Raw genomic sequence first — 25,005 nt, 5'->3', positions numbered from 1 at the left:
TCAGCAGCTGTAGGTCATGGTTCCCTGTGTCTGTCTTCTCCTCTGTCATGAGACAGGCAGTGTTGTAGTATAGGTTGCTCTAGTAGCCTGTTTCCTTGAGGGAAGATAACGCAGAGCAGAAGTGCAGCTGAACAGGAATGGACATAAGGCATGGATGAGACATAGAAGCCACCAAGATTTTAGTGTTGTTTGTTACCATAGCATAGGGGCCAAGCCCTGGGCCCAATCCTTTTCTAGGCCTTAAGGCCCTACTCTTTTTTTCTCATCAACAAGAGCCAAGAAAGGCACTTCCCCTAAATTAGAAATGAAGAAGTCTTGGAGAGGGGCCAACAAATGACTGGAGTTAAAAGACAAACTGCCCAGCTGTGGGCCCCTTGCCCTTGATGAAACACAGTTTATGTTATGCTCATCTGTCCTGGGCCTCTTCTTCTACAGTTTAAAGATATCATTTTCAGTTCCCCTGCAGCAGGAATGCTGATTCTCAACACAGGTCTGTGCTACCTTCTGTAATACTGCATTGGGACCACTACCATCGACTCTTCATAGCTCTCCTCTTAGCGGCCCCGTCCTCTTCCTGTAAGGGCACTAGTCCCATTCATAAGAGCTCCTCCCACATGACTTAATTATGTCCCAAAGGCCACTTCCAAATACTGTTGTCTTGGGAATTAGATTTCAATATAGGAATTTTGGGGAGACAAAGGCTTTCAGTCTGTAATAGTAGCTGTTCCTTTTTCTAAGTGCAGCAGCACCCTAATTTAACATGGCTTGTGTATGCAGTTTTGAACGTGGGGATCCCCCAGCACCCAGACTGCTTCTCTGTAGTGGAACGAGGGTTCAGATAGTCTAGCTCTGGGTAGGGATGAACTAATCTCCTTCACCGGTTAAACTAAAGAATCAAAGAGGTGACTTTGAGTTAACAAGACAGTGACATTTCATAATCCAGACCACACTTGGCGCTGTGTATAAGTGGTCATTGCTATGTCATTGGAAGGCTATGTGTCTCAGTGAACTCATGGTTGATGGGAATGCCAGAAAGAGGTTGAGTTCTTTCTCTAGATCTCTTAATGGTTTCCTGTCCTGGGCTTACCCAGTAGGCCCCAGAACAGATAAAGATGCTTATGGTATACCTTGTTGGTACATAGTTTTTAGCAAAAGAACTGCAGTAGTCTACTATTGGAATAAGACTTGTACCTTCTCTCTGCCATTCTTAGATTTCACTTCTTGTTAAATTTAATATCATTGATTTGTAGTTGTTGGCTGTAGAGAACAATGTCAATACACTGAATGCTGCTGCTCCCGAAGGCATATCAGTTGAGTTGTAGAAGTTGTTGAATAGGGCCTAGATGAGTTAAAGGAGAAAGTTAAATATTTAATTCTCTAGGTGGGGCCATCTGAAACTATGCCAATATCTTTTTACCTAATACTCTTGGCTGTATCACTTTGAAAGTATCCAAGTGAGTTTTTTAGAGTCCTCTTGTAAATAATTTGGTATTCTTTGTAGTAATATTTTAAACTGCCAAGGTTCTGATTGCTATGATATATTTTATTAGATACACATTTCTTTGCATAATTTCAGGAAAATTCAACAGAGCCTTTTATCTTTTTTTTTTTTTTTTTTCTTTTTGCCATTTCTAGGGCCATGGGCATATGGAGGTTCCCAGGCTAGGGGTCTCATTGGAGCTGTAGCCACCGGCCTACACCACAGCCACAGCATCAAGGATCCAAGCCGAGTCTGCGACCCACACCACAGCTCACGGCAACGCCAGATCCTTAACCCACTGATCGAGGCCAGGGATTGAACCCGCAACCTCATGGTTCCTAGTCGGATTCGTTACCCACTGAGCCACGAAGGCAACTCCAACAGAGCCTTTATCTTTATGTGATTCTTTTCCTATCTTATGCAGTTTATTTCTAGGCACAATTTATTAGGATTGGATTCTTTAAAAAAAATAGCTTTATTAAGATATAATTTACTTATTACCATACTGTTCATCTAACATGTACAATATAATGGTTTTTAGTATATTCAGAGTTGTGCATTATCACCACAATCAATTTTAGAACATTTTCATCACCTCCAGAAAGGAAAAAAAGCCTGTCGGCAGTCATTCGCTCCTCATTTCTTCCTGCCTTCCTCCCACCTGCAACTCTAGACAACTACTAATCTATTTTCTATCTCTAGATTTCCTATTCTGAACAGTCCATACAGTTGGAATCATACAATATGTAGACTTTTGTGCGTGGCTTCTTTTATTTAGTGTAATACCATCAAGGTTCATCCATGCCATATCATGTATTAGGACTTCATTCCTTTTTATTTCTGAATAATATTTCATTGTACAGATCACATTTTGTCTATCCATTCATCAGTTGTTGGACACTTGGGTTGTTTCCCCTTTGGGGCTGTTATGAACATTTGTGTACGCTTTTTTTTGTGAAGGTCTGGCTTTTTAGTGACTCATCTGCCCTTTAAAATACTGGTGATATCAGAGCTAAATAGGGTCCCCCTATGGCCTCTTGCTCAGCACCTCCTTTTTAAGGTAGGTGGCTTCCCCAGGCGCACAGAACCAGAGTGATGGAGTGGAGTCTCTTGCTCCCAGATTCAGTGCTTTACCAAGTGGTATAGAAACACAAAGGGAGAAGCAGCCCTAGTTCCATAGTGCACAGATTTGTAAAAGCCTTGCAGGCTTTTTCTGTTTGCTCTTTCTTCTTTTTGTCTCTAATAACAGTATGGTCTGGTCTGAAAGCAAAAGAAAAAGTACTCAAAAGTAAGATTCCTGAAGATTTTTTTAGTCTAATATCTCATTATACAGATGAGAAAACCAAAGCCCAGGGAAGTCCTATCAATTCTCACTGAAGAGCAGGTGGCAGGGCAAGGACTGGAACTTTGGTCTCTTCACTCCTTGTCTCAGCCCTCCTTGTGCCACCGTTAGGGTGAGTGTTCATTGCCCAAGAGCGGGGGGAAGGGTGGTGCTGAGTCATTTTGTGTCTCTTCTCTGATAGAATCCTGTCACGGGGCTGCTGTCAGCCAGTCATGAGCAGAAGGACGCCTGGGTGCGGGATAACATCTACAGCATCCTGGCTGTGTGGGGCCTCGGCATGGCCTACCGCAAGAATGCCGATCGTGACGAGGACAAGGCCAAGGCCTACGAGTTGGAGCAGGTAATGCTGACTGGCAGCTGTGGCTTAGCTGCTCAGCACCTTTTCCTCGAACTGCAAAGCCTACGAGGAAGTAGCTGTGTGTGCAGAATAGTCTGGTACAGGCCTTGCCTCCATTTGGGCTGCAGGATATTTTGGAGAGGCATGTAGGTAATCTCAGTCCATCATGTGTCTTTCCTTTTGAGAGTTTTCCCTCCGTAAAAAAAAAGAAAGTTGCACTGAATAGACATCCAGATTTCTAACTAGTTACATTTCTTTCACACATGCTCTGTCAATTTTATACATACTTATGTATGAGATGGCATTTTTAAAGAGTCAGCACAGCAGAACTACACATTCCAAAGCGTATATACTCTGAAGTAGTCATGTTGAAAGAATATTTATCCAAACAATATTGCCACTGCTTAAAACATTTTTGAAATTTCACTTAAAAATGCCTTTCTAGGAGCTCCCGTCGTGGCGCAGTGGTTAATGAATCCGACTAGGAACCATGAGGTTGCGGGTTTAATCCCTGGCCTTGATCAGTGGGTTGAGGATCTGGGGCTGCCGTGAGCTGTGGTGTAGGTCGCAGACGCGGCTCGGATCCCATGTTGCTGTGGCTCTGATGTAGGCCGGTGGCTACAGCTCCGATGAGACCCCTAGCCTGGGAACCTCCATATGCCCCAGGAGTGGCCCTAGAAAAGGCAAAAAGACAAAAAACAAAACAAACAAACAAAAAAAAAGCCTTTCTAGTTTGAGTCATTCCAAAGCAGTCTTATTTATTTTGACCCACATTGGTGTTGTCCAGATTTCATGCCTATGTTACCATACGGCACAAGTGAAGTCCCTTTATTGTTTTCCCAAATCAGGAACCAACGTACCCACCAAAGCAAAGACTTGCCATCATTAAGTATATATGAAAATAATCTGCCCTTAAGCACAGGAGGTATTTTCAGTGTTTTGAGTGATAGCATTAAAGTAAGGAGCATTGACATAAAAGTATTATTCTCTTAGCATGAGAGCCTTTGGGATTTGTCTTTCATTCATGCATTCCTCACTGGCCAACAAAGCCAGTGGATTGTCAGGTCCAAGGAGAGTTCTTACCGCCTGATTGCTGCTTGTTTATAGCAGCCAAAGTGGGCATGAGTGGCAGGCTGCCTTGGGAGCAGTAGGGATGCTAAGAGGAGAAGCCTGTCGGTGTGGGCAAAGAAAGGACAGTTTGCATTTGACTAGACATACTGAGTGTGATGTGATGAAGCCACCCAGTCCTGGAGGTAAAGCAAGAATGGATAGTATTTAAAATGTATACGGCAAGCATAGAATGCTCCTCCGAGATATTGGATAGCTATTACATAAGTGAAGCATTCATGTAACAGTATAATAATTTGATGTTAGTATCTTCCAAACTTTCCATCTTCCTCTGAGATAAAATGCAAGTAAAACCATGCCTGTCTACACACACACACACCCGCTACCTCTCCTCTGTAAGCAGTTTCTGATCTGAGTTAGAGTTGATGAGATTTGCCAATCTGTGACTGACAATAGAGGGGCACGAACAGGCCACACTGTTTGATTAATGTGCTTAATAATGTAGGAGACGTCTCCCTTGATTATGGAAAATAACGTGAGATCTTCTGATGATCCTTAATAGGGACACTGTTGCATTTGGGGCTTAGGCAGTACAGTTATTCATTGTGCGAGACTATCCCATGTGTTGCAGGACACAAAGTGTCCTGAGTCCTTTGCTCACTAAATTCCTATAGCTCCCACTCCCATCGTGGTGACAGTAAAAATGCCTCCACCCCCACATTTACAGATGCTCTCCCACTCTCAGGGAGTGGTCATGTCACCTCCAGTTGGGAACCACTGTGATTCTTCACAATAGAAAGTTTATTTGAAGGGCAGCCAATGGACAAATGTTTATGCTACACACTGTAGGCAATGTTAATTATAACAGTGTTAATTACACCTTTTAATTATGAGGTAGGATATTCTGCCTCAAAAGAATTTTTGACGTAAAGTGAGACTATGCTCTAGAATCCTAAGAATTTAGAGCTGGAAGAATCCGAAAAGTGATCCATTTCAGACTTTTCTCAGGCAATTAACTTTTGTGGCTTCACTACGTCTTCTACGCAAACCATGTACATTCTGTAAGAGAAGAGATGCTGGTGGTCCTGGATGGGAACTTCTTTCAGCCAGACTCCTTTGACCTAAAAATATCCCATTCTCCAGCCACTTGTGAAGTAGTTTTATAGTGGGTTTTTGTTTGTTTGTTTGTTTTTGGCCACATCCCTGGCATATGGATGTTCCTGGGCCAGGGATCAAACCTACACTGTAGTTGTAGCCTGTGCTGCAACTGCAGCTATGCCGGATCCTTAACCTGCTGCAACCGCAAGGCAAGTTGCTATGGTGTTTTTAGTAAGACGTATTAAGACCAGTCTTTCAGTGGGCTTGAATTGTGGAGGGAGTGGGAGGCAACATAATGTACTGACTAGGAGCTCAGACTCTGTGGAGTCAGACGGCCTGTGCTCTGCCCCTGCTCCACCCCCAGCAGCTGGGAGACTTAGCAATATTGCTTCATCAGCCTCAGGTTCCTCATCTGTAAAGTGGGGAAATAGTAGTACCCACCTCATTTCCGGTGTTACAAGAATGAGTGGGAATCCAGGTAAAGTGTTCTATACAATACTAGGACAGATTGTCTGATTTTCATAGTATTATTGTTATTATTCATAATAATTATAATAATTCATTCCAATATAAATTATTAAGAAACCTTGGCAGCTACTTGCATTTTGTAAGAACTTTACTCAATAGTCCAATCATGGTGTCATAAATGGCTATTTTGGCAAAGCATCATTACTTTGGGGAAGGCATGGTGGACTTGACTCGTCCCTAGCATGACAATAAATTACTAAGAATCGTAACATAAAGCTTCAGGGTACTAGGCTTATAAAAATTGTTTTGCTGAAATATAAAGTAGTAGGAGTCATTGGATTTCAGAGCCAGGAGGTGCCATCTGGTCCAACTCTTTTACTTGAGATAAGTTACTTCGTCAAGATTTTCTTTCTTTGTGACAGAGTGGAGAGGTAGAAATAGCCTAAACCATCAGAATGCTAGTACATGCTTAGGTCTGCCTTCCCAGGGAAGGCCACGTGGTGAGGAGGTTCGTTGCATGGAACGAGGAAGCTGACTTTGTTACTGATCCCACTTTATTTCTGTAGAACGTGGTGAAACTGATGCGAGGTCTTCTCCAGTGCATGATGAGACAGGTAGGTGGAAAACGACAGATGTATTTTTGGGTCATCTGAGCGGGTGTTTCATCATTTTCATGGTGACAAATGTCTTCGTGTTTTGCACTCTTCAAGATGAAGAGAAATTGAAAATATTCTGCTTATTTTCTTGTAAAATTATCCTCAGTAATTTTATTATACTGTAGAACCAGACTCAAGGGACACTTTATCAGAATCTCTTTTCAAGAGTAACTCGTGTAAAAGGAGAACATGCCCTTTTTGTAAATGGAGAAGAAAATGTTTGTAAAAGCCACTCCTAGAAAGCCATGTGCCATTGTTTATTCTGTTGAGTTTATCAGAGGGTTTCTTTTGAGTTGAAATGCTTGTTTTTAAGCATTTACTGGTATTTTCAATGAGGGGTAGGTAAAACAATTCGCTGAGTGTGTACTATATACAGATGATACTAGGATCTGCAGCACAGATTCCAAGATAAATATGGTATGGTCTCCCCTGCTTAATCGACACGTGCCCCACCTTCAGAGACATCATTGCTCTTCTCCTTCCAACATAAGGAAACAAGCAGTTGAAATTTAAAGAGGAAAAGGAGGGTCCTCTTCCTCACTTCCTCCCTCACTCTTTCCCTCCCTCTCATTGAGTGCCTGCCATGTATCCAGCTCATTTGGAGAGAGCAGACAAAGAAGCCCTTTGGCTTGACCCCTTACCCCTGCAGAGCTTATTAAAATCCCAGAGATGATGAGCAGGAAGAATCCCCACACAGCCCCTCCATGTGGCGCTTGCTAAGCAGTGAACATCCATCCTTCCATCCTTCTGGCTCCTAGATCAAGAGCTTGACCTTGCCAGCCATAAACTCCTTAACTACATGCAGCTCGCTTGCTTTCTCAGGTGGATAAGGTGGAGAAGTTCAAGCACACTCAGAGTACCAAGGACAGCCTGCATGCCAAATACAACACCGCCACCTGCAGCACTGTGGTGGGCGACGACCAGTGGGGCCACCTCCAAGTGGATGCCACCTCCCTCTTCCTCCTGTTCCTGGCTCAGATGACTGCCTCGGGTGAGCCAGGGCTGATTGAGCCCCTTGTACTGGGAGTGACAATCCAGAACGCAGCAGAAAGGGGCAGGCATTGATCAGTATTCAAAATAAGCTATTCCTGTAAAGAAAAGGCATGTTTCTTTTTGCATTGCATTATGTGCATTGACTCTGTGGCTTTGTTGATGGTCAGCCTCCTGCGCCCTCGCAGGATGAGGGCTGTTGTGTCAGCTGTGTTAGCATCTTGCTGGTTGATCCCAAAGCTTCCTTGTTGTCACTGTTCCCTAATTACTGGACCAACCTAGATCAGATCTACCTTTAATAGTTCAAGTATCCTCAGCCAGTGTCATGCCCCATCTTAGAGTTTTCTTCTCCAGGAGTAGCAGCCTGGCCCTTCCACTCTTCTTCTCACTCCCCTAGTTGCCCTTTTCTAGATACACCCTCATTTATCCAGATTATAACCAAAGAACATAATTTCTAGAAGTCACCAGTGTGCCCAGATCTGTCTTTCAGTCCCTAGAGTCCATGCTGTGAGTGGGCCAAGAACTTCTGGACGGTGAGTGTTGTTCTTGTCGAAGCCCAAGCTGTTGCTTTCAGGGAGTCCTGGATGCCAGGCCTCCTGAGCTCCAGGTTGCTGGCCTGCTCTGTGAACCACAGGGCCTCAAGTTAGGTTACTTAGCTGCTGTGTTTCAAATTCTTATCTCCAGTCTCCTCAATTCACGCTCCCAAGTTAGAGGCTTCTCATGTATTTCAAACTGCAAATGCAAAACTCCAGAAATAGGATAAGTCAGTAAATAATATTGTTATGACTTGTGAATAAACCAAGCACTTAAAAATATGGTTTGGTTATGAAAGTTAATATGAGCTTACTGTAGATATTTTGGAAAATACAAGGGAGTACAAAGAAAAAAAAATCTCACTGCCAATTTTCATTTGAATGTGTCTTCTCCAAGTTTTTTGTCTGTGTATTTTAACACATATTTAAGGTCACAGTGTATACATAAATATAGTCTTTTTATTATATAGCATTATAACTTAAGCATTTCCTCCATGATATTGTAAGCTGTTTGTACACAGAATTTTAGCGACTTTATCACTGGATATGCCATAATAAGTTTAACTATTCCTTTATTCTTTTTTTCCCCCCACTATTAAAACTATGTTGCAATACCAGATTTTACCACCATCTCTACTTCCTTCTGTTAGTTAGATATTACTCAAAGGCTGCTCTTACTTGTTGCCAAATTGTTTTCAGAAGAGTTTACTAGTTAAACTTCCCTTACCGTTGTAAGAGTGCGTATCTTACCATGCCCATACTAGCTTTAAGAATTCATGCTTTAAAAATATGTGTATTTGCCGTACGTAACCAGATGTACACTGAGGACGCCAGTGAAACGCCAGCTCCCCCATCACTGCCTGCCTTAGCACACCGATGCAGCCTCCTGGGCAGGACCTGGGAGCTGGCCTTTCCACCAGGCGAAGAGCTGTCTCCTGCAGTCGGGGGCTCTACTTTCCCTGTGTGCCACTGGGGGAAAGTACCTGCCCTTTGGCTCACTCAAGGACAAGGACAGTGGTTGCTCTGGGCTGAAGCGCTTGCTCTGTGCAATCTTCTTTGCACGAATCCGACACATAACCGAAGGCCCCATATCTTCTCTTTCAGTGCTTTCTACCAGTTAGCACAAACACAAAAGTGGAGTCATTTTGTTCTTCTTCCCTTCCTTCCCTGCTGCTTTCCTTCCTTCCGAGATTAGATGTTAACTGTTACGATTTACTTCATACTTAATTTTTGATGCCCTGATAAGAAAAATGAAAATGGGGGTAAAAGGATTTATTTCCTAGAAGTGTAATATTTGTAATTTGTAAGGGCACTTCCCACTTCACAATATAACCCATAACTTCCTTGCTTTTTTGTTTTTACTAGGTTTACGTATAATTTTCACCCTTGATGAGGTAGCCTTCATACAGAATCTTGTTTTCTACATAGAAGCTGCATATAAAGTCGCTGTAAGTATCAAACCTAATGGTTTTTTCAGCTCTTTGAGGACCACGCTGTTTGGGGTTGACCCGAAGGTCTTGCCATTGTACCCATGAGCTTGTGAGTGTGGTTATGTCCCAAATGGAACTTATCTACAAAAACAGGTGGCAAACTAGATGTAGTTCAAGGGCCATAGTTTGCTGACTCAAGGGCTAAAGCAGTATTTCTCAACCAGGGCCAGTCTTCGCCTCCCAGGGGCCTTTTGGCAATGTCTCGAGATGGTTTTGGCTGCCACTCTGGGGAGGGTCCTACTGGCATCCAGTGGATAGAGGCCAGGGATTCTGCTGAACATTCTGCAGTGCACAGGACACCCCATACAAGTGACCAGGCTCCAAGTGTCAATAGTGCCGCGAGGCTGATAAACCCTGGTCTGAAGAAACTTGGGAAGTCTTTGTGGAAAGGGTGGGACTTGAGTTGGACCTTGGAGGACGTGTAGGGCTTAGATAAGCAGAAGGGAGGGGAAAGGGTGTGGGAGTAGTAGGAACAGTCATCGAGATGGGAACAGACTGTGGCTGTGGGAGGGGTACTTGGGAAAGCAGGCGCAGAGCGAAGGAGTGTTCTTAGGGTGAAAGCTGAGTACCTGAGCATAGTAGAAAGTAAAATCAGCTTGTGGATGTGCAGGAGGCAGAGATGGCTGCTGGAGGTATGGCCATCCAGAGAGAGAGATTTGAACATGATCCACTAGAGAATAAACGGTTTGTCATTTTAGACTCTTATGCCTGGGAGTGAGCGGATCAGAGCGGTTTTTAAGGATGAGTCACTTGGCTCCAGGGTTGGAGTCAGGATGGGTCGCAGCAGAAAGGGCCAGATGTAAAGCGTACCAAAGGAAGGGGTCCTGGGGCTCAGTGGCAAGGCCTGCATGGCAGGGAAGGATCTGCAGTTGCTACACTGTGTCTAGGTCCAAAGTTTCACATTTTGAAAATGTTCACCTTTCTGTAATAATAGTAAATACCACAAAAGTTGGCATTGGTCCTATGCTTCTTGAGTTGTAATCTTTCAGTGGTGCATATAGCATTGTTTCAAAACAGTATCAGTGCTTAGGTTTCTTAATTGAAAATATGAACTGTAAAAGTTGGGTATGCATGTATCAAGTCCTCTATGTGGATGGGCTGTTCTAAGCCAATTCATATTAATTCATTTTAAAATACTGGGAAAGTTCAGAATTCTGAGCCTTTTTTTTTAGCAAGTTTTAACTTGCTGAGTATTTTTTCCCCAAGAGGTAATGCTAGAAATAGGTATTATTTTAAATGGTTTGGGTTGGCTTCATCATCTAGTTATATCTGATTTTTTAAAAGTTTCTTTATTCCATCTTACAATTTAATATATGTTCAAAAGAATTAGCTAAATAAAGGGCAGCCTTTTATTTTAAGATAAACTATTTTGGGAAAAAAAAAGACAAAAAAGATAAACTATTTTGTTTACAAGTCAAAATAGATCAAGAGTTTCTTACAAATTAATAACTTTTAGAAATAAGAAACTTGAGTGTCTTTGCATGCTTTTTTCCCCACTTGAATATTTTTACTTCCAAAACTCCACACAGAGGTCAAGTGAACTGAAACTGAGAAAACACAGCCTGAGTACATAAAGCCATGAATTGCAGCCTTTGAGAGGAGGTGCTCGTGTTTCATTATGTTTGCAGTGACATAAAGGAATCATTTTTCCATAGCACTTCTCATATACCTCTCTTTCCCTTTTTCTCCTGCAGGATTATGGAATGTGGGAACGTGGAGATAAGACTAATCAAGGCATTCCAGAGCTGAATGCCAGCTCTGTAGGAATGGCCAAGGTGACAGTCTCATCTTGCTTGTTCTTCTTTCTGTGCATCTTTAACTGCTTTGATTTGGTTCTCATCTTGAGCGGTTTGCATTTAATCTGATTAGCATATGTTTCAAAAGCCAACATCAAGTATGAGATACGAGTGGCACATGTACCGCAGCCAGCTGAATTGTAGGTGAAAAAGGTAGTTTTCCTACACTGAAATCAGCACGTGCCCGAAAAGCAGTGCACTTGCTCCTCATTATCCATCGTTGTCACCCATGGGTCTAAGCTTTTGTTGTTCTCTAAGAAGTTGGATGTGTGATGTCCAGTCTCCTTTTCTGAGTCATAAAAGAAGGCTGAAGAATATGACCACTTTAAGGGCAGGGCTCACAAGTTTAAAAGGCTACAGGGTCAGGTCAAGCGAGCAACAGAAACTAGTAAAGCTGGCCAGAGAGAAAATTATCTGGGGGCGTGGGGATATTAGGGACACTGGGAACTCTCTCTAAAGTATTCTAATTCAAATCATTTTTTAAATTTCCTCAGGCCAAACAAAACATGCCTGTGGGGCAGATTCAGCCCCAGTTTATATCTCTTGCCCTAGACATTTAGCATGCCTCCTCCCCCCCTTCTTCCTTAAGACTTACACATAATTTTAGACCAAGGAAAGACTCCAGAACTAGAATTTTTATTTTTAATTTTTTCTTCTTTTTTTTTTTTTGGGCCGCATCCCCAGCATATGGAAGGTCCCAGGCCAGGGACTGAATTCAAGCTGCAACTGCAGCCTATGCCACAGCTGAGGCAGTGCTAGATCCTTAACTTACTGTACCAGGCCAGGGATCAAACGCACACTGCCACAGAAACAATGTAAGATCCTTAACCACTGTGCCACAGTGGGAACTCCCAGAACTAGAATTTTTAAAGCAACAATAAATGTGCTGTTAAAGTTAACTGACAGAAAACATACTTAATACTAAAAGAATTAACTTTCTCAAGTGCCATATATACTAATGGTAGAAGTTAACCACTAAAGTAGGTGAAAGAAAAGCCAACCATGAATTTGGCCCTTCCGCCCCTTAACATACACAATGCTGTGTTGTTAATACTTCATTTTGGGGTAGAATACTAATTTCATTTTGGGAAATATTTTTCTTTTTCTGTTTCTTTTTTTTTTTAGGGCCACACCCGCAGCTCATGGAGGTTCCCAGGCTAGGGGCCCAATTGGAGCTATAGCCACTGGCCTACACCACAGCCACAGCAACGCAAGATCCAAGCTGCATCTGCGACCTACACCATAGCTCATGGCAACGCTGAATCCCTGACCCACTGAGCAAGGCCAGGGATCGAACCTGCATCCTCATGATTACTAGTCAAATTTGTTTCCGCTGAGCCACACCAGGAATTCTAGGAAGTATTTTTCTGTTTTCTCCTTCTTGTTCCTTTAGTGAGCAGCAAAATGCAGGAAAGGTCTTATGCACTGAAAATAAGGATAGACTGCACGTATAGAACACTTTAGCTGGATTTTAAAGACATGTTTAATCACCTTTGGGAGACTGTCTATGAGAGATGGCTTAATAAAAAAGAAGTACCAGATATGGGGGTATGTGTTTGCTAGAACAAAAAAGTAATTCATACCGGTGCTTATAGGCAGCCCTCGAGGCAATTGATGAACTGGACCTTTTTGGAGCCCATGGAGGTCGCAAGTCCGTGATCCACGTCCTGCCTGATGAGGTCGAACACTGCCAGGTAATGGCTCAAGCCTCGCACAGCCCAGGGAGTAGGGAAGGAGATTCATGGAAGACTCGGGCTCCAGTTCAGATGCCTCACCTTTCTAGCTTGGTGGTTATTTGGCTTCTTTGAGCTTCAGTTCCCTCATCCATTAAATGGGCAACTGAGACCTTCCTCTCCTGCTGCACAAGGTGGTCATAACGATCAGAGTAATGCACTTAGTTTGTCAGAGTACTTCGTGAGCCAGAAAGGACTGTGCAAACATAAGACACAACAATGATGTTGTGTGTATGGAGTCGACAATCAAGGCAACCTTGTTTTATTGGAGGCAAAATCTGTTTTATGTTTTTTGGGCATTAGGTGGTTTTCTGTCATGTTTATTTCATGAGGTCCCCAAATTGGATGACTAGCAAGCAGTAGTTCACTTGGGGAGGGAGTGGGGATGGGCAGGCAGAGTGGACAATGGAGGAGAGATGATGTTGGAGAAATGGCGATTAGCAGAACCTCCCTGAAAGACAGCTGAGAGAAAGGTGTGATTTGATGCACATTCAAGGACTCCATTTAGCAGACCGTCAGTCACCTGTTGCTGGCAACTCAGCAAACTCTTTTTTTTTTTTTTTCTTTTGTCTTTTTGCCTTTTCTAGGGCACTCCCGTGGCATATGGAGGTTCCCAGGCTAGGGGTCCAATTGGAGCTGTAGCCACCGGCCTACGCCAGAGCCACAGCAACACCAGATCCGAGTTGAGTTTGCAACCTACACCACAGCTCACGGCAACGCCAGATCCTTAACCCACTGAGCAAGGCCAGGGATCGAACCCACAATCTCATGGTTCCTAGTCGGATTTGTTAACCACTGCGCCACGACAGGAACTCCAGCAAGCTCTTATTTAGTGAGGGCCCACTCTATGCCAGGTACTGTGCTGTGAGAGTGAGACACAGAACAACGTGTAAGCCGAGAGCTTCTGGTGGGAGTGTGTGCTTCAGGCAGAGAGAGCCTAGGCAGGGCGACTAGTTAAAGAATGGGGCTGGGGAGTCAATTGGCTGTAGAACGTGAAGCTTTGTTCTGAAGCTGAAGGGTTCCCCTCCATACTTATTCTGCCCTTCTAGCTCATTCCATTTCCCCCCATTAATAGTCTTTAATGAGGAATCTGCTCTTTCCTGGGGTTTGGTTTAATAAAGTCAAGCTGGTATGCATCTTGGTGGATGAGGAGTCCTTAGTGGAAATGCCATGAGTTCTGTAACCCTCGGGGCCTAGGTTGGAATCCTAGCTCTGTCGCAGGCTAGCTGCATGCCCTCGGGCAGGAGTCTCTGCATCTGAGTCCTCATGTGTGAACTGGACATAGTTCTCCAATTCCTTTCATGTGGAAGATTTAATAAGACTGTGGGAGTTCCCGTCGTGGAGCAGTGGTTAACGAATCCGACTAGGAACCATGAGGTTGCGGGTTCGATCCCTGCCCTTGCTCAGTGGGTCAAGGTTCCGGCGTTGCCGTGAGCTGTGGTGTAGGTTGCAGACGCGGCTCGGATCCCGAGTTGCTGTGGCTCTGGCATAGGCTGGCGGCTACAGCTCCGATTAGACCCCTAGCCTGGGAAACTCCATATGCCGTGGGAGTGGCCCAAGAAATAGCAAAAAAAAAAAAAAAAAAAGACTGTGTTTGCTGGGGTCTAGTCCCATGTCTGTGCGTGTTAGATCCCAGCATTAGCTCTCCTCCCTTCCCAAATTTCTCCTTATAATTTCACTTTCCTTTAGTTTACAGTGCCTGATCCAGCCACCTTATAATTGAGGCCATGTCATGGTGCCACTAAGTAGCCTGTTCTTTCTAGGACGAAACTCATTCTGTTTCACCTAAACCATTCTGTCTGTTCATGTGGTCTTCTGAATTTGACTCCTTGAAGTGCTTCCTGGGTCGCTCAGTCCAACTGGTCACATTCTACAGAAGCCAGACATTTCTCCATGTTGGCCCCATATGTGTGTTCTTCTCTGTCTTTATCTTCACATTCAGGACACACTAGCCTGCTGACAAGGTAGTCCTTAGTTCCTTCCCTGTGTGTCGTAAAGGCCCAGCAGAGTCAACAGATGTCATGGAAGGAAGGGAGGCAAACAGTTCTCAACACAGGCTGCAGGCACACGGCCTCTCTCCCCGGCGCCCCCCCCCCCCCCCCGCCCCGTACTCCTACAGCCAACGGGAAGCATTGGTTGGGTAGGCAAGTTCACCCAGCAGCGGCCGTGTTGGCAGGAAAAAGCGCTACTAAAAGTTGGCAAACTCATTTAAATGTTCCCTGGCTATAAAGTTGTTGTCTGTAGATACAGTATGTAACTCTTAGTGCTTCTGAGGTTAAAGCCACCTGTTTGTTTTTCATTCAGTCCATTCTGTTCTCCATGTTGCCAAGAGCATCGACGTCCAAAGAGATTGATGCTGGGCTTCTTTCCATTATTTCTTTCCCGGCCTTTGCAGTGGAAGATGTGAACCTTGTGAATGTGACCAAAAACGAAATTATTTCCAAGCTCCAGGTAAGCATTGGTCACACCGGTACCCTTCTACCCTGTGTTAAGTGCCCCTCTCAGACAATGACACGGTGCAGCTCATCCAGGCCTTGGTTCTCCATGAGGTCAGTCTCTTGGTGTCTAAGTGGACTCAGAGTGAAGGGTCCAAAGCTGAGTCTAGAAGTGAGAGAACAAGGTCTCAGAGCAGTAAATGCCTTGATTCTCTAAGAAACAGAGCTTCAACGCAAGCTCTTAACCTTTAAACCCCATTACATCACGCCAGTACTTCTAAGGTAGAGCTTCTTAACCCTTTAGAGATGACAGATGGACTCTTTTAAGAATCTCTTGAAAGCTGAAATCCCTGCTAGGAAAAAAAAAAAAAAAGAAATGCCCATTTCCTAGTGCCCTTAAACTTCACACGCAATTTCTGGGGACTTTGAGATCCCAAAGTTAAATTGAGGTTAAAAAAAAAAAAAAAAAAGTCCCTGCTCTGGAGTTCCCTGGTGGCTCAGTGGGTTAAGGATCCCACGTTGTCATTGCTGTGGCGTGGGTTCAGTTCCTGGTCTAGGAACTTCTCCATGCCACAGACTTGCCAAAAAAAAAAAAAAAAAGTCTCTGCTCTGAGGTGAAGTGCAGAAACTATGCCACATCACGCCAATCTGAAGTTGTTCAATACTACAGCCAACTGAAGTTGTCTGTAAAATGATCAAAGAATGTAAGTTTCCTAAACCCAAATCTGCATCTTGATGATCCTACTTAGATGAGGTGAAAAATACTTTTCACCTTTGGAAAGAAAAGGGTAAAGGGTATCCAACTATATCTTCAAAAGAAGGTGCTGCTTCAGTCAGGGACCAGTGGAGAAAACAGAACCTCTTTAGTTTGGTTTGTGAAAGTAGGCAGGGAGTTCCTGCAGGGAATAAAGTGTTTCAAGGGGAGCACGGTCTAGACTGGGTCTCCCCAGGATGCCCCAGGATGCACGGCTGGCCACGAGGAGTGCTCTTGCTTCTGCAGCCATCGATAGAGTAGCCCCATGTGCACTTAAGAAACTGGGGAATGGACACCCAAAACTGTGATCCAGGGCCTAGGGAGGCAGAGTAAGAGACCACTGCCACTGCTCTTCTTACTTAACACCCAAGAAGCTAGGGTGGAACACTGGTGCCTGGCCCAGGAAAACCAGCAGCCATGGCCCTAAGCCATAGAAAGCCCCACCACCTGCCTGCCCTACCTCTTAGAGAATCAAGGCTCCTTTGCATCCAGAACCTAACTGCGAAGAGTCTGGAGTGTTCTCGTGGCTTTCCAGTCTTTCAAGTAGAAACAGTCCAATCCACATATATGCCCTGGTGACTTCTCCAAGCAGTGAGCGTCCCTTTGCATCTTTACATGATACAGCAAATCAGAATAAATGGATGGTCATTCAGTGAACTCTCAGAAATTACTCTCGCAGTCCTGACTGAGGCCCTAATGGAAGGTTTTGGCATTCCCTTCCAAGCCCTGATCAAACCTGAGCTTACTTTGCTTGCTACTTAAAAATAACTTCTTGTACTGATAGCAGAGAGCACTTGGTAACCATTTTGTTACTAAAAGATTCGTGGGAAAGGGGGTGAAGGGCTGACTTGGATCAAAAAGGCAAAGAAATTCTTCTGTTTCATCAAATGCACTTTTTTTTCATCTTTAGGGACGTTATGGATGCTGTCGCTTCCTTCGAGATGGTTATAAAACCCCGAGAGAGGTAGTATTTAAAGACTCTTTCTTCTGATTCCTTACCTGCTTCATGTATAAGTTGCCCCTGTGGTGTTCTCCCTCAATTTATTCTAAAAATAACATGTTGGAATATTGAAAAGGAAACTCAGTTTTGGAGTCAGCAAGCTAGAGTTAGGCAATAGAATAGTAAGATCATCTGGAGGACAGCAAGGTGGTGATTTAAAACCAGCTTGTAGACAAGGACAAACAGTTCTGTGGCTCACATACTTTTTAAAAGGCCAACTGTCGCCTCCCTGCATTCCTTTGCCATAGTGATGATATCATGATATCAATAAAATAGTCTGCTCAGCACTGTGAGAGGCGAATTGCTATTGATTTGTTCTAGACATATAGAAACCTTAATGTAATGAACTATACCAGCCCCAAAGCTGCACTGAATCAGACAGCAAGGGAGACCCAGTGAGGTAGAACCCTATTACCTGTGCCATCTGGCATCACCTTTTAGAAGGTTTACCTGTTTGGTTCCAGGATCCAAACCGATTGCATTATGACCCTGCTGAACTCAAGCTCTTTGAAAACATTGAATGTGAATGGCCTGTGTTCTGGACTTATTTCATAATAGATGGGGTCTTCAACAGTGATGCCGTTCAGGTGAGAAAAAGCTGGGTGTTGTGCGGGTCATCAGCATTTTCATTCCACTGGTGTGCTGATTATTGCTGGAACATAGCGTTAGGCAAGAATTCAGGCACTATTTCAGTTTATCTGTTGCCACTTAACAAACTTTCCTAAAACTTAGTGAATTAAAACAGCAGCTATGTGCTCATTATTCTACAATTTGGGCAAGGCTCAACAGAGACAGGTTTTCTCTGCTTCTCCCAGTGTTAGTGTCAGCCGAGATGGTTCAGTGGGGCTGGAGGATCTACTTCCGAGATGGCCTTCCTCACGTAGCTGGCATCTCGATGCTGGCTGTTGGCCAGGAGCTCAACTAGGCTGTTGGCTCAGGCCTTCGTTTTCCTCCACAAGGCTAGCTTGGGTGTCTCAGAGCTTTGCAGTCTCTGGGCATTTCAACTTTTTACATGGTGGTCATCTTCTTCCAGAATGCAAAAGCAGAAACTGCCAAGCTTTCTTAAGGCTTAGGCCTGGATTCTATTATTTAAGGGCTCTTGCTGCCAAACTGGGTATGTTTTGCTGGAGTGCAGCAAGCCAAAGGTGAGATGGCAAGGTTTGTAGCAAAGAGGGGGTTTATTTGCACAGAAGTGATGCAAGGAGAACAAGGCTCAGGTCTGCCTTTCCAAAAGCAAGAGGTTCGGGGTACTTACGGGATAAAAACTAAAGCAGCAGGGTGGTCTGAGGCTTGGGGAAAGGTGATGGGGAAAAGGTATGGTGATCTTCCCTCTGCGCAGGTGTAACTAGGCGATGGGCCTGCACATTGCAAAATGGGGGCGCTTAGCACGGTCTGAGGGTGGAGTTTTCAGCCCTCTGACATTCGCGCAGGCCCAGTTGGAGGGCGACGGGGTCCAGTCTTCACCAGCTGAGCTGGAACTAGACACAGTTGACTCCAAGTTTCTGAAAAGAACAAGCCAGGCAAACATCTTCCTCTTTAGGCTCAGTGCTGCTTGGAGGACATGCACGTCTTAAAAGGACTTTGATTAATGAAGGCAGGTTGCAGGCGAAATGGATTTGACTCATGTTTACTCAGAGCTTCCTCGTTTCTACCTTTTGATGATTCCTGCATCTTGAAGGAAGAGAGGCGATGGCCACTCGGCCTACTTCATGCTGATTAAGGGACGTAGACCTAACTAGGGCTTGAGGAATGAAACTGTTTAGCACTCATTTGAAAATATTCTGTTTCCAGTTTCAAGCCAACATTTTGATCCCAATAAACAAATACCACCTGTGCACTAGCTGTCAAGGCATTCATAGGCCCAAGATGGGTAATCAAAACCGCAGACAAAGATATACCCTGAGGGGGACCACAGAATGCCAGACATTATTAAAATTTAGGCTTTTATTTTTAGGGATTTTATCTAGGGCACAGTCAAGCCAGGGGTCAGTGCCTTACCTTTTTCATACTGGAGTATTTTGGCATTATCAGTGAGGCTGAAACACTAATAAGATATTAAATATAGAAGAAATGCAAGCTGGGAGAAATAAGTACAGTTTCTACAATATCTTGATCATGTAGAACCCTGACGGGGGGTAGACACCAGTGTCATTAATTTTTTTAATCTGAGGACACGAAGAGAGGACCAAATTTCAGCTTATTCAAGAAAAACAGGAAATTCTCTGTTGATTAGCCTAACCCAATATGTTACATCTGAGGGCTTTTAGCATAAGTTTTTCAAAGGGAGGCACTACCCAAAGGCTCAAGGACTAGGAGGCCGGGTTCATCCGGGACCACCAAACAGGCTTCCACAGACCAGCTTTGTTTTTTTTGGTTTTTTTTTGGTTTTTTTTGTCTTTTTGCTATTTCTTTGGGCCGCTCCCGCGGCATATGGAGGTTCCCAGGCTAGGGGTCGAATCGGAGCTGTAGCCATTGGCCTACACCAGAGCCACAGCAACACGGGATCCGAGCCGCGTCTGCAACCTACACCACAGCTCACGGCAATGCCGGATCGTGAACCCACTGAGCAAGGGCAGGGACCGAACCCGCAACCTCATGGTTCCTAGTCGGATTCGTTAACCACTGCGCCACGACGGGAACTCCTTTTTTTTTTTTTTTTTGTCTTTTTGCTAAGACCAGCTTTGTTGTTGCTGCTGTTCTTTTCAGACCAGCCATGGTTTTGCTGTCTTCAACTCTAGTTTAAGGTACTCTTGGCTAATGTCTTATTTAATATATCATCATCCTACCTGGTCTCTCAGCCTCCAGCCTCCTTCCTGCTGTTCTGCACACCCATTGCCAGGGTGCTGTTATTAAGAAAGAGATTATGCTACTGGTCTGCTTAAAAGTTCTGAATGGCTTCCTGATTGCTTTTGGGATAAAATACAAGCTCTTCACATGTTTTGTAGAATCTCATACCATCTGGCCCTCATTTTCACCACTGTAGCCCAATTTTTTTTTTTTTTTTTTGCTTTTTAGGGCCACATCCTGTGGCATATGGAGGTTCTCAAGCCTATACCATAGGCACACCATTTCCGAGCCAAGTCTGCGGCCTACACCAAAGCTCATGGCAATGCAGGGATCGAACCCTCATCCTCATGGATAATAATAGGTGGGCTCGTTACCCCTGAGCCACAATGGGAACTCCTGAATGAGGGCATTTTAAATGGAAAACTACCAACAGGTGGAAAAGGGATGTACTGGCCTCCACACCAGAAAGCTTATAGTGTAGCTGGTAAGACAAAATTTAAATGAGAAGTTGAGTGAAATATTTTAATCATGAGTTAAAGACAGCATACAAAAGACCAGTTGCATTTAGCTCCTCCTAACATTTGCTCTCAGCAAGAGTCCAGGTTCCTCCTGCACCCCTTGAGCTGAAGGTATTTGTGCATGTCTTAGCCCGGGTCCTACTTCTAATCTGTTAGTTGCCAAAAGAGCTGTTTTTCTGTGTGGCACTGCTCTTTCACCCCTTGGGGGATGGGGCTGTTTTCCAGGTGCAAGAGTACCGCGAGGCCCTGGAGGGAATATTAATCCGGGGCAAGGACGGGATCCGCCTGGTGCCTGAGCTCTACGCCATCCCACCTGACAAGGTAACAGGCGCTGCTTATCTGGAATGACGTGAGTTGGCGCTTGGCCTTACGGCATTTCCCCTTCTCCTTTAAGACCTAACACTTGCCCAGGAGAAGTAGCCTGTAAAGTCTTCAGTAGCGCTCCTGTCTGTCACAGGAGTTATAGTAGCTTTGGAGCCGCGCTGGACCCAGGTACCCAAGGGAGGCGTCACTGGAGGCCCTTCAGAGGATACCTGTCCCTCTGCCAAGCCCAAGGCCAAACAGGCCCTGGACAGTACAGAACACTGTTGGGCACTGTGTTGTCCCACATTGCCCCAGAAGAATCCAGACAGACTCTCCCTGGGGGAGGGCGAGAGAGCTACAGGCAGACCTCACTTCACCGCAACTTCACGGATACTGTGTCTTTTTTTTTTTTTTTCCCCCCCCACAAACTAAAGGTTAGCAGCAGCCCTTCATCAAGCTTTTCCAATAGCATTTGCTCACGTTGTGTCTCTGTCACATTTTGGTAATCCTCACATTTCAGACTTTTTCATGATTATTTGTTACGGTGAACTGTGATTGGTGATCTTTGATGTCACCACTAAACTCAGTGAAGGCTCAGATGATAGCATTTTTGAGCAGTGAAGTATGTTAAAATTAAGATGTGTACATTTCCTTTAAACCAAATGCTCTTGCACTCTTAATATATGACAGTATAGTGTGACCCTAATTTTATACGCCCAGGGAAACCAAAAAATTGGTTAACTCCTTTTTACTCATTGCGGTGGTCTGGAACTGAGGCCCGCCTGTTTGGGGTAGTTGAGAATCTCTTCCTTTGAGTCAGGCACTTCCTGAAGTGTAGCTTGAGCAATCACTTAGAAGCCACGCTATATCAGGAAGAGAGAAACTGGCCAGTTCCAAGATGCCCAAAGGTACTTTTGTTCTACCAAGTTTCTTAAATTGGCTCATGATGAACATATATATCTTTTGTCTTTTTGCCTTTTCTAGGGCCGCTCCTGGGGCATATGGAGGTTCCCAGGCTCGGGGTCTAATCAGAGCTGTAGCCGCCAGCCTACGCCAGAGCCACAGCAACAGCAGATCCGAGCTGCGTCTGCAACCTACACCACGGCTCACGGCATCACCGGATCCTTAACCCACTGAGCAAGGCCAGGGATCAAACCTGCAACCTCATGGTTCCTAGTTGGATTCGTTAACCACTGCGCCACAATGAGAACTCCTGGACATATATATCTTAATGGGAAGATTTCCTCATGTTAGAAGAAAAGAATTCTTGATTCAAGGCTATTGCTCCTTCACGTGTTCCTGTTGCTTTAAAGTGTCATTATTGAATTAGTGGGAGGAAGAGACCAGCATCCCTTCCTCAGCCGACAGGGCCTGCAGGAGAGGATAACCTGGCAGAGGCTGTCATGCAGCAGCTTGGGTCTAGGGCTTCTATGGTTGAATCAGGCCCACCAGCACATGGTCAGGGCCTTTGAAATTATCTGCCTCAGTTCAGAGAGGCTGTGGGACCTGTCAGAGCTCAGACAGCATTGGGCTCCACCTGGAACCAGATCCCCAGTTCAGGGCCTCCTCATAACCCCACGCTGCCTCCTAATGGGTGGTGCATTTCCAGGGAGCAGAGAGTCCCTCACTATACAGATCTGGCCATGGAGCCTGCACGGGCTATTTTCTCTGTAAGTGGTAGAGGCCTAGATTTCCTGCTCCTGTACTCCTTTTACTGTGTCATGTGTATATATTGGGAGGGGGTGCTGACAGTGAGGGCTGGGACGACCTGTTCAGGTTGCCTCTTTTCCGATACGGAGGCACTTGGCAAAACAAAATGAGTTATGGAAGGTGGTTTGGCACCTGGAAGCAGAGGAAGGGAAAATAAATAGTTCCAGAATAGAGAATAACCAGCCATCTATGTTCTACTAAAAGGCACATTTCCTGACTATAGTAAATGCTGGGTGTTATAAACTCTCCTTTTTTTTTTTTTTTTTTTTTTTCTGGTGAACAGTTCTGGCTGTACATGAAAGGGTACTCTGCAGCTTTCTCGTAAACTCCACACTGAGCTTTGGGCTTCTGCTTGTCATTTCAACACCCTCCTTTATCTAGCATGTTTACATATCACCAGTTTTGAACATGCTTTTATGTTGAACATAGTGTATTGGCTGCTTCCCAGTAAGATAGGAAGGTTCACCCATTACATCAGTAACATATAGAAACCACTGCACACAGGGCCACCTAGACTCATAAGGCACCTTTATGCAAACTAGAAAAAGGGCCCTGTCCTTAGAGTGGCTGCAGCCCTGGGCCAAGACGGCATCCAGCCTGGGTTTCAGTGTCATTCATTTCCTCAGCTGGACATGCTTTTTGCAAGGTGCCACCAGCCACAGAGGCTGCATCGGACAGTTCGAGACCAGTGCAAGTGCGCTGACAGAGGGGTCACAACACCGGCTCGGTCTCTGCAAGCTTGCAGGCTGGCGGGGAGGGGGGCGTTGTCGGGAGAGCAAGTTGGTGGGGCCGGAGGGCAGACACTCGAGTGGCAACAGCAAAAGCTCGGTGCGTTAGAGGACCTGCAAACAGCCTGGAAGGACTGAGATGGAGGCAGGGAGAGGCACACCTCTGCGGGGAAGTGGGAGCGGGCCGTGGGTGGGAAGAGAGCAGAGTCATGCTGTCTTTTGATCCAGACACCTTGTCTGCCTTCTGTTCTTTGCATAAACTATTTCCCATTCCAGTTCTGTGCCGTCTTTCTTAACACTATTTACATTTCAAAAAGCTTTAACATACAATTTGATTGTAAAAGTAATCCTGTGTACTGCAAAACCTCCACAATTCTGTAGAAAGAAGAAAATATTTCTCTCTAATCTTACCTCCCAAATATAACCACGATGACATTTTGGAGACTGTCCCTCCACATATTATCCTATTATCCTGTTTGATTACTGGTGACGTTTAACTGTTCAGTTTATGAGCTTAGATTTTTCTTCGTTTACTACAGCAAATTTTTCAAAATGTAGTAAATATATTAATAACATCACTGTTTAATCTGTAAGCAGGAAATGAGTCACCTCATGATGTGATTTTGGTTTTTTCCCCCTTTGGAGAAAGACGTGTTCCCTGTTTCCTTCGGTTGGCTTGGGTTTTGTGGAGGAAGAAGGGGGTCACTCACGTCACCCCCAACCAACGAACACTATAAAACCCAAATGTCAGCGTGGAGTTTACTGCAGAGAAAGTTGCAGACCCACTTTTACAGCATGTAGCCAGCAGTGTCCATCAGAAAGGGAACTGTAGCTTATTTTGATGAGTCAAAAGCTCCTACTGGATTTAGCTTTTTTGAATCCTTGATGGAAAACTAGCGATCCAATAGTTGTTTTCCTCAATAAATAGCGCCACCTTCTGGTAGTTTCCTTGCATCGTCACACGGGGTTTATGCACCCCTGAGGAGAGCCACGTAGAAGAATAACATCCAGCACTGCACTGCCATGGCTGTTGTCTGATGTTTTAGATCATTGTACCCATGATATAGCCAAACAGAAGCATGAGCTGTGAATTTTTTATTGCCCAGACCTGTGCCAAAGAAGGCAGGCCAGGCTTCCAGTGCCTTTCTCTCTACCATTTGCCATCAGTCTGCTTGTGGCAAGAGCACTGGCCTGGAAGCGAACCTAGGTTTGAGTTCCACCTCTGCGCCTTTGTCCAGTTCTCCCTGTCCCGGCTCTCAGGCAGAATCGCTCTAGAGGATCAAATGAGTGGCCTTGTGTAAATCCTCCGTGTGCCGCCCTGTGGGCAGTGAGTGACGTTGGCCTTCTTCTTCTCTCACATTCTGAATTTGGATTTTTTTCTCTTTGCCAGGTGGATGAAGAGTATAAGAATCCTCACACAGTGGACAGGGTTCCTCTGGGGAAGCTGCCCCATCTGTGGGGTCAGTCCTTGTACATCCTCAGCTCCCTGTTGGCAGAGGTAGGGGCCTTGGGGGCTTCACAGACTAGAAACCATCAGGGGACCAGAAGAGCACAGGGGCTCTCTGCCCAGTGTGGATATGAATGTCTTTGGCATCTTCATGGCTTTAAAGTCACCTGGTTGAGTTGGCTCTGAGGCTTGAGTCCAGGGCTTGTGTGTCCCTATTTATGGTAAATCCCCATTTTGGGGGTAGATGCAAGGCGAGCACTCTCCCCACACCCCTTCCCACCAGCATTCCCGGTCTGTGGCTGGAACCTGGTTGAGTTGATGGTCAGCAGGAG

At 44.9% G+C, this 25,005-nt stretch overlaps 1 protein-coding gene across 7 annotated transcripts in view; it reads left to right on the top strand.

The window, feature by feature from the left end:
- Positions 1-25,005, top strand: part of PHKA2 (phosphorylase kinase regulatory subunit alpha 2) — an 81,514-nt gene that overhangs the window by 18,792 nt on the left and 37,717 nt on the right. For all 7 annotated transcript variants that reach the window (XM_047763997.1, XM_047764000.1, XM_047763999.1 and 4 more), the window contains 11 exons: positions 3,004-3,162; positions 6,360-6,407; positions 7,272-7,440; positions 9,338-9,420; positions 11,157-11,237; positions 12,854-12,952; positions 15,296-15,442; positions 17,091-17,144; positions 17,645-17,767; positions 20,711-20,806; positions 24,617-24,724. In XM_047763997.1, the coding sequence (XP_047619953.1) occupies positions 3,004-3,162; positions 6,360-6,407; positions 7,272-7,440; positions 9,338-9,420; positions 11,157-11,237; positions 12,854-12,952; positions 15,296-15,442; positions 17,091-17,144; positions 17,645-17,767; positions 20,711-20,806; positions 24,617-24,724 (1,167 nt within the window). The remainder of the gene's footprint in view (positions 1-3,003; positions 3,163-6,359; positions 6,408-7,271; positions 7,441-9,337; positions 9,421-11,156; positions 11,238-12,853; positions 12,953-15,295; positions 15,443-17,090; positions 17,145-17,644; positions 17,768-20,710; positions 20,807-24,616; positions 24,725-25,005) is intronic.

Source organism: Phacochoerus africanus, chromosome X (assembly GCF_016906955.1).
Source record: "Phacochoerus africanus isolate WHEZ1 chromosome X, ROS_Pafr_v1, whole genome shotgun sequence".
Lineage (NCBI taxonomy): Eukaryota > Metazoa > Chordata > Mammalia > Artiodactyla > Suidae > Phacochoerus > Phacochoerus africanus.
Note: the sequence above shows the minus strand (reverse complement) of the source record. Positions and strands in the feature narration are given on the sequence as shown.